Source organism: Sander lucioperca, chromosome 17 (assembly GCF_008315115.2).
Source record: "Sander lucioperca isolate FBNREF2018 chromosome 17, SLUC_FBN_1.2, whole genome shotgun sequence".
Classification (NCBI taxonomy): Eukaryota; Metazoa; Chordata; class Actinopteri; order Perciformes; family Percidae; genus Sander; species Sander lucioperca.
This window is the reverse complement of record NC_050189.1, coordinates 31,141,590-31,151,348: the sequence shown is the minus strand read 5'-3', so window position 1 is coordinate 31,151,348 and position 9,759 is coordinate 31,141,590. Positions and strand designations below refer to the sequence as shown.

The 9,759-nt window shown below is 40.1% G+C and overlaps 1 protein-coding gene across 1 annotated transcript; it reads right to left on the bottom strand.

Moving 5' to 3' along the window:
- Window positions 1-649: 649 nt before the first annotated feature.
- Window positions 650-3,872, bottom strand: ing2 (inhibitor of growth family, member 2). The gene is made up of 2 exons (XM_031290049.2): window positions 3,574-3,872; window positions 650-2,046 (listed from the first exon to the last, which is right to left on the bottom strand). Exons 1-2 carry the CDS (start codon window positions 3,716-3,718, stop codon window positions 1,346-1,348), a joined length of 846 nt encoding a protein of 281 aa, XP_031145909.1. The 5' UTR covers window positions 3,719-3,872; the 3' UTR covers window positions 650-1,345.
- Window positions 3,873-9,759: the final 5,887 nt, after the last annotated feature.

Here is a 9,759-nt window from a genome sequence, read left to right as displayed (position 1 = left end):
GTGGCATGCAATTATAGGTGGCTGTGGCTCAGATGGTAAGGGCTGTCGCCTACCATGTCGAAGTGTCCTTGGGAAAGACGCTGAATCCCAAATTGCTCCCGATGCTGTGCCATTGGTGTGTAAATGTGTGAATGTTTATCTGATGAGCAGGTGGCACCTTGTACGGCAGCTTCGGCCACAGTGTGTGAATGGTGCATGGTTCCTGTACTATGTAAAAGCGATTTGAGCAGTCGTTAAGACTAGAAAGGCGCTATATAAATAGTCCATTTACATTTAGGGTAGCATTAATATTAAAGTACAGCTGAGATTGGAGAATTCAGTCATTAGTGTCCTCTCATAAACTTATTGGACAGGTGAAAACTTCAGCCTGATAAATATGCAATGTGAAAAGTCAGAGGATCCCCAAAGTCATCGGGATTTATCCTCTTTGAAATTTCAGAGCAAGTAAACACTTAATATTTTGGCGTTGGCCCAATTTCTGGTGACTAACATTGCCAGTTGCTAATGTGGCTAAAAAAAAAAAAAAAGAATATTGTGTACTGTGAAAAACAATCTTAGCTAATATCTCAGCACACTGTACTGGCTGGATTCAGGCTGCAAAAAACCTTGTTGCATACTCCATGATGATGGAGAAAGAATAACTGAATGGTAACTGAATGATTATACTTTGTTTTAATGAATATAAAAAGACATTTACACAATAGTGATAGTGAACCAGTGAAAACATGAAGTCCACAAACATAACGTCCTATTCCAGTGTCCCATCAACAACCATCTCCTCAATTAAATATCATCTCTTGTAAACATAACATGTGTAGGTTATTCTCTACAAGCCATTATTGTATAGACAAACGCTGATTTCAAATAAATGCGTACAATTCAGAAAGTTAAAATAAAGAAAAAAGTTTGTTTCACCAAAACTGAAGAAAATAATCATTAGCAGGTACACCTTTTTTTTTTTTTTTTTTAAATTAGGACCTTATCCAGAATGAAAAGGGATAGCAAACCAAAAGATGCTTTTTCATTTTTTCCCTCAAAAGTCAAAATAAAAAACAAGTCTCACAAAAAGCAAAAACACTTGGGGAAGATGGCAGCTTCAAGCTGATGACTCTTGCAGCAGCTGGACTCCCTACAGTACACTTATAGCCAGTGAGAACAATCAGTGATGTAACAGCACAAGTTCAATCACAACTTGTCCTTGATTAATAATAAGCGCTGCTACCAATGGTGTTGGACTGTGCTCTTCACAACATCACAAGTACTGTTTTCAACTACGGCTGATAGTCCTAACCCTTTAGGCTAAAGACATCATCCAGATGAATAAAGGGCGAATGAAGATGGGTCACTACCTGGACCTGCGGTCTTTTCTGTTTTTGTCTAGGCTTTTGTCCATGGTCTTTTCATTGTCCCCTCTGCATTTGGGGCAGTACCACTTGCCTTTGGGCTTGTAGGTCAGCCCCACACATGAGAAGTGGAACCACTCGATGGGGCACTGGTCATTGTCGCAGCCGATCATCTCACCGTATGACACCTGCTCGCACAGGCAGTAGGTGGGCTCGTTGGGGTCGATGGCGAAGTCGACCGGCGAGGCATCTCGCTCCTGTTTGGCCTTGCGCTTTTTCTTCTTCGCAGACTTGGACTTCTTCTCTCGGGGCGTAGGAATGGACAGCTCCTCCACTGGGTCGTCCACCAGAGAGCCGTTGGCTGATGGGTGGCTCGAGTCGCGGCTCTCGCTGTTGCGCTGGCGTCGTGGGCGGCGGGCCGAGGTGCGCTCTGGGGCCGGCAAGTCTTGGACGCTGGAGCGCCGCTCCATAGTGACTCGCTCTGCCTCGCTGGGCTCCTGGAGGCAAAGGGAGTGGGAGTCCATCTGGCGGGAGCGGTTCTCCACCAGCTCCGTCATCTGGGTCACTACATGGATCTTCTCGTCGCCCAGCTCCTGGCTGATGATGAGCGCTCTTTGCAGCTGGACCTGAAGGCGCTTTCTTTGAGCTGCATCCTGCTCACCTTTGTACTTCTCAAACACTTCATCCACCTCCTTCAGCACCTCTGAAAAGCAGGATACAAGGACAAGGATTTTTACTCATAAGGATACTGAGAATCATGAGAGAAGAGATATATAATAATAATTAAGTTCCCCTCCACTGTTTTTCGTATTGTTCCTTGACTGTGATGTTTGAACATCCTTATACAGAATGATGTGTGTGCGCAGAGTGTTTTCACATCCATCAGCTGAAGAAGGGTTTCTCTGTGCTCACCTAAATCTCAGTGCGGATGTACCAGCAGGATTTTGTGACCAATCATGGTCCAGTATGCAATTTACACATGTGTGATGTGGAAACATGAAGCTTCCAGGTCACAAACACTCTGAGAACAGACTTTTCAGTCAAATAGAAGACATCTTGTGTGCGCAGTAAAACATTTAAAATAAAAAATAAAACATTTGCATTTAAGTGATGATCACGCAACTATGTAAAAAGGCTAATCTAGTTCAGTGAATAACGGCAAAGTAATTAAGGATGCCAAGTGCTTTAAAACCTCAAAGTAGAATGAGGAGGGCAGCGCCGCAGTGAGTTCCTGCCTACAGGAAATGACGACAGTTAGATGTTGAAAGGGGTTGCCTAGAAGAGCAGCTATCCGGCTCTGCGTCTCACACTCGACGGAGTAGAGTGGAGGTGCAAACATCGTATACAAGCCATCAAAAATGTGTAATCTCGCTTAAAACAATCCAAATTGAATGTGCCCCTGATTATATATGTATATTTAATTATCTATCGACGGGGTCGTGGAACGGTATGGAGACTGGGTTTTAGCCGCTGCTAACCCTGCGTCAACATAAAGCATCGGTGTGGGTTGTTTTTAGATTTAAAAAAACGGCAGTATTTGTTCACCATGGTTATCGGGCAAGGGTTCACACCTCAATGAACACAGTTTAATGTCTTCTACACGTCTGTATTCTGCGTGATGGACTTCGGCATACATTAAACAAACCAAGCATTGTTTAATTATATTAAATGCTTAGGTTTATGCATTGTTTTCCCTGCCATTCGCACAATAATCCGCGGAAACACCGTGGTGGGCGGCAGTGTGTAACGTTAACGTTACCTATTGAAAAAGTTGAGATTTTAATATTACAAGGTGCTAATTTTTGGATTATATCGATGCCGAATTTGCCATCGGACACCAAGTATTTAATGCAGATCTCGTATCTGGCTATAATGTATGTGGACCTTTGCCGAGAGACAGAAATATCGAATCAAAGAATTTTCTCATTGAGTTTGGTGTCACACACACAATACAGGACGGAGTGTATCAGGGTTATGCTAACTGAATGTTGGCTGACTTGTTTATATAACAATTTGCTCGTCAATGTATTTAACCATATTTCAGCTAGTCACATTACTGTTTATCGAAGTAACGTTACATATGAGCAAGGGGCGTTCGGTTTTTGCAAAATGGGAACACAAGGCTCGCGCCTGCTCCACCATTTCAGGACACCCTGTTAGGTTGCAGTTCATGTTTGACAATTGTATACACACAGTTGTAATGAATGGTAAAAACAAATAGACACAATACCTTGATACTTTGCATCAATTTCTCGAAGCAGAGAAACATTTCTTTGTATGTCCAAAGGCAGAGACTCCACACATTCCAGATAATCCTCCACATAGTTGACCAGTTGTTGCGACTTGTCGGCATTTGTATAATGGTGGCCTAACATCGTCTCTACAATGCATAGAGGCACTAAAAGAATATGGAGGAAATGTGAAAAATATACTGTTAAAATCAAATGCTTGGCGACTTTGCAGCTTGTAGGGCAGTCCCAGGCAGCAGTTCACTTCAAACAAAACTCAAGCCTCTGCGCATGCGGGAGTATTTTCCTTTTATGGTATTGTACAGTTTCCTCTCATTTGTCGTCACCGAAGGCGGGCTCAATTGGGTTTGCAGCATCGGGATTGGCAGAGAGTCACCTCATTATCATAACATTTTCCCGGGAAATTAAACCAATGGGGAAATTAAACACAGAGCTGCCATAGTTTAGACGGAGACCAAATTGAACCTCTTTGTTTTATATAAGAGCAGAGCAGCAGCAAAATGAAAGGCACAATTAGTCATTATTTTTTGTTTGTGTTTTGTAGCCTGTCAGAATTCAAATTATAAACCTGTTTTACTGCAGTGTTAACACAGTATTAATGTAGGCTACTCAAACTTTTAACAGCAGAACTTAGATTTATTGTTAGGAGCAACAGCAGGTATGAATCTTAACTTTTTAATGTTTGGTTGTGCTTTTCTATATTATGTACACAAATTGGGCATTAAACTAAAAAATATCAGAACAATACATTTTCTATATGTATTAAATGAGTCAAGTCAAATCCATTTTATTTATATAGCGCCACATCACAAGACAAGTTATCTCATGACACTTTTCATATAGAGCAGGTCTTGACCATACTTACATAGTTAGCAATTCCTTCATATACTTCCACAACGTAGAGAGATTTTAGAGACACATTTTGAAAAAGGAATGGGATTGAAGCAGCAGTGGCTGAAATATTGTGACTTTTAGTCCCTAGCATGGGGTTAAACTCAGGTTAAGCTCCAAAAAACCTGGATCCTACACTTCCCATAATGCAACTAGTTTAGTCTAGAACAGTTTTAGCAGTTACATCATTAGACAAAGAAAAGCAACCAGGAACAGAGCAGACAGTGCTCATGTTTGTGTCTTCTTATATGCTGTCTAAAGTTTGGGTACATTCAAAGCACTTCAAAAGCATCTGCTATACACACGGTCACAAGGCTGAGGTGAAAATAGGCCTGACTATGACAATACACAGGTCCTTCCTTTAGTCTGCACAAACTCATATTCAAACTGTCACTGTGAACCACCTTGTGTGTGTGTGTGTGTGTGTGTGTGTGTGTGTGTGTGTGTGTGTGTGTGTGTGTGTGTGTGTGTGTGTGTGCGCGTGTGTGTGTGTGTGCGTGTCTGGGAAAATACTTATTTCCTCTTTCTGTGTCACATGATGTCAGGGCACTGCCTGACATCATGTGACACAGAAAGAACTAACTAGGCTACTACCACCACTATTGCCAGTTCTATACTTCTAATTACAACTATTACTACTACTACTATAACTTGTATTACACTACTAATACTTCTACCACTAGTACAACAAGTGGTAGAAGTATTAGGCCTACCTATACTATAACCAATAGTGTCACTAGCTAATAATAGTGCTGTGAGTCCAGACTCGAGATGTTTTTCTATTGTCTCGGACTTGTCTCCCACTTGTTGGTACTTGCACTTAGACTTCACCACTGATCTCACCAAAATTCTAGTTGGTCTTGACCATGTCCAGCACTTTATGCTTTTTTCTAAAGTATCTTCCTCCTTCACCACAAAACCATTAATGAAGTGCACTTGTTCAGAAAACAAATAAGTTGTAATTCAAAATCCATCATTGACATTGACATTGTCAATGATGATTGACATTTGGTCACCTGGTATTTGTCGGGCTGCAACATTATGCCTCCGCTCAGCCTTGCAGATGCAGGAGCATTAATCATTGTTTTAGTGACACCTATGGTACCTTTTTGTTACATTTTCCATTGGCAGTCCAGAATGTTATTGTACACTATAATGAAAAGACTCAACATCTAAAATGTCAAGTTGCACTTCAGCTTTATGGGATTTTAGTGAAATTGCTATAGGCTTAAAGTAATAGGCCTAATTTGATCCTACAGGGTTGTTACTCTGCACAGGCATTTTGATAATTACAAATAATAATGCAAAATGTTAATCTGAAAATAGAAGATATCTTTCGCATCACATACATTATGAACAGGTAAGTACGTAGTCTTGAAGAGGATTTTTTCTTTTTCGGTCTCGGTCTTGACTCAGTCTCAACTGGTCTTGGTCTTGGACTTGTCTTGGACTCGAGGTGGTCTTGAGTACAGCACCGGCTAATACTAAAAGCAGTACTGCTTACATCACTACTGCTAATAGTCTACAGGGGTCTTCAATGTTTTTAGGCCAAGGACCCCTCAGCTGAAAAAAAGACGGAGCAGGGACCCTTTAATTCAATTCAATTCAATTTTATTTATAGTATCAAATCATAACAGGAATTATCTCGAGACACTTTACAGACAGAGTAGGTCTAGACCACATTCTATAGTTTACAAAGCCCCAACAATTCTAGTAATTCCCCCAAGAGCAAACATTTAGTGCGACAGTGGTGAGGAAAAACTCCCTTTTAGGAAGAAGCATGGGACAGACCCAGGCTCTTGGTAGGCGGTGTCTGACGGTGCCGGTTGGGGAATATAATGAATAAAATTGAGTTGCATATTAAACTGGGACTACAATAACGTGTAGGGTGGCCTAGAGCCTTTATATATACCTTTTTATGGTGCATACAATACTAAGCTATTAACATAATTGTCAGATTTATACAGCATGTTTTAATGTTAAAATGTGGAACAGTGAATCCTTATATATATATATATACTATCAAACAATAATTTGGTGGCCCCCCTGCAGCAACTCTGAGGACCCCCTAGGGGTCCCGGACCCCTTGTTGAAGATCTCTGCTGTACTATAACTACTACTACTATTGCGTCATATACTCAGTAGTCAAATGTAACTAAGTAGATTAACTTAAGTGCTGTTCTACAGTACAATTTTGATCTACTTGTACTTTATTTGAGTATTTCCATTTTGTGCTACTACAGTTTTGAGGCAAAAATTGTACTTTTTACCCCGCTGCATTTATGTGATAGCTTTAGTTATTACTAAATGCAATTACTAACTGCAAATCTGCAAGGTAACTGATAACTTATTAGTTACCTTGCAGATTTAGATTCTTAACATGAAATATAAATCAACAAATACATTCTGATATATTATTGTAGGTAAAGCTACCCAGCAGTAGCCTACATAAAGTCATTGAAATGAGCTCTACCTTTACCTGCTGCTTCTGATTCTGAAATGGAGCATACTGTATAATGGGTACTTTTACTTTTGGTACTTTAACTATATTTTTTAAATAAAGTATTTTTAATTGGTAAGCCTTTGCTGAGGGACCTTCTTTGCGGCCAGAACGGGTAGCTAAAGTAAGATTTTGAATGCAGGACTTTTACTTGTAACAGAGTATTTTTACACTGAAGTATTGCTACTTTAGGTAAAAGATTAGTTCTTCTTCTACAGCTATTATTAGTGTAGAAATAGTAGGCTAGTATAATTACTGCCTTAACTACTACATTACTACAACTATCATACTGTAAATGTTTGTGTGTTCATATATGCATTGTACAAGGAAGCCCAAAGCCATTGTCTTGCTTCAGTAAAATGTCAGCTATGTTGGTAGTTGAGACGGGATGATAAGTATTGTCCTATGACACGGAGCAAATATCACATGAACAAAGTAGTGAAGCAGGTCTGGTGTGGGGGGTGCAGCCAGTCACTACTTAGGTTTCGTTTCATTCTGGTGGAAAATAACTTGCGACCTTTCGCTCCATTTTTAGGCAATGACTTCCCTCCCTGCTGTCACATTACTTTCGTTTCCTGCATATTGTTATCAGATGACAAGTTTAAAAGAACCGTTAGAACTTCGGAATCAACACTAGCTTTTCCGGTTAGTGCTTTCAAAATAAAACCTCTAGTATCTCTTTCAAATAAATGACTCGTAACACCTTACTCCAGATTGTGGTAAAGTAATAATTTGATTATTCACATTTATCTCCTCTCATACTCATGTAACACCACTAACTGGTTAGAATTCCCACTTGGTTTTTATTAAAAAGGCATTATATTATATGTTAATATATTATGGAAAATATATATTGTAAATCATTAAAATCATGAATAACGTCAGATTTGTTGTGAACCCTATAAATGTGCACTTTAATTAAAACATTAAGGTACAAGACTTTATAACACCTTAATCCACTCAGAAAACCCAGAGCCCATTCATATAGCCTATTACAGCTTGAATTTGCAATGTACAGTTGGAGTAAATTGGCAAAACCTTAAGGTCCCTTTAAGGAGCAAATGAGTGAAAACATTCAATTCAATTCAATTTTATTTATAGTATCAAATCATAACAAGATTTATCTCAAGACACTTTACAGACAGAGTAGGTCTAGACCACACGCTATAATTTACAAAGACCCAACAATTGTAGTAATTCCCCCAAGAGCAAACATTTAGTGCGACAGTGGTGAGGAAAAACTCCCTTTTAGGAAGAAACCTTGGGTCAGACCCAGGCTCTTGGTAGGCGGTGTCTGATGGTGCCGGTTGGGGGTGTGATGAACAGTTGCAATAATAGTTACAATAAAGATAATGGAACAGTGATTAGAAATAGTAGTTGTAGTAGTTCATGGCGTGGCAGAGCACTGCAGGGCATTACAGGGCGTTTCAGGGTGTAGCAGGGCGTAGCAGGGCACTGCAGGACGTAGCAGGACATAGCAGGGTGTAGCAGGACGTAGCTCGACGTAGCAGGACGTAGCAGGGCATAGCAGGGTGTACCAGGGCATAGCAGGACATAGCAGGGCGTAGCAGGGCGTAGCAGGACATAGTAGGGTGTAGCAGGGCGTAGCAGGACGTAGTAGGGCGTAGCAGAGCATAGCAATAGCAATACATTTAAATACTGTATATTACAGTCCACAAATGGATCCATTAATTTACCACAAAGTTGGGGAAAACCTGAAAACTGAAAAAGAATACAGTCATTAATTTGTATTAGAAAATATTTCAAAATCACATTGTTTTCTTAAAATATATTATTTGTTTATTTACAAATCCTATTTAGTAATATAATTAGGGCCCGAGTGCCGACAGCGGCGAAGGCCTTATTGAAACTGAAGGAATTATTTTCCCAGCGAATTGCCTTTTTGAGGGGCTTAACATAGTTAAAAAGTCACCAAAATTTACGGTCGCATCAAGTCTGGTGAAAATTTACGTATTTTAAGGGTTTCGGGAATAGGTGCACAAAAATGGCTCGCTAGTGCCCCCTACAAAGTTAAAAAAAATTGAGCCCCTGCAGTACGTTTAACGTAGACTAACGAAACTTGGTACACAAGCATGTCAAGACGTACAAAAAAGCTCATTGGAGCCATACCCTAAACCCAACAGGAAGTCCGCCATTTTGAATTGAAAGTTCGAAATTAGTGCGATTTTGGCCGTTTCCACATGTCGTACTTTAACAAACTCCTCCTAGAGATTTCATCCGATCAACTTCAAATTTGGTCTGTGCCATCTCAACACCTTAAAGATGAAAAGTTATTAAAAGAAAAACTTTTCATCAAACGGTGTGGGCGTGGTGTGGCGGCCATTTTCAGCATTTATCGATGAACGAAGAAGTTGTTGTAACTTTAGTGTACATTGTCATATCATCTCGATTGACAAGGTTTGACAAGGGTCCAGGCCTGAGGACATCTACATGCCAAAATTGACTTTTGGTCATAGCGCACCCCGCTGGCAACAGGAAATCCGCCTTATATGACAAACATCTGATTTACATGAAACTTATAATGTGTGGTCTACATGTGATACCACTCCCTATACTTTAACGTACTTAGGCCTTTAATACTATCTTATATGGATAGCATTCATTTGAATATATGGCAACATGTATTAAGAATACTATATTTTCCAGGCAATTTGGCTCCCTTTTCTACCATCCATCAGACTAGTACAGAGATCTTCAACAGGGGGTCCAGGACCTCTAGGGGTCCTCAGAGTTGCTGCAAGAGGGGCCACCAAAT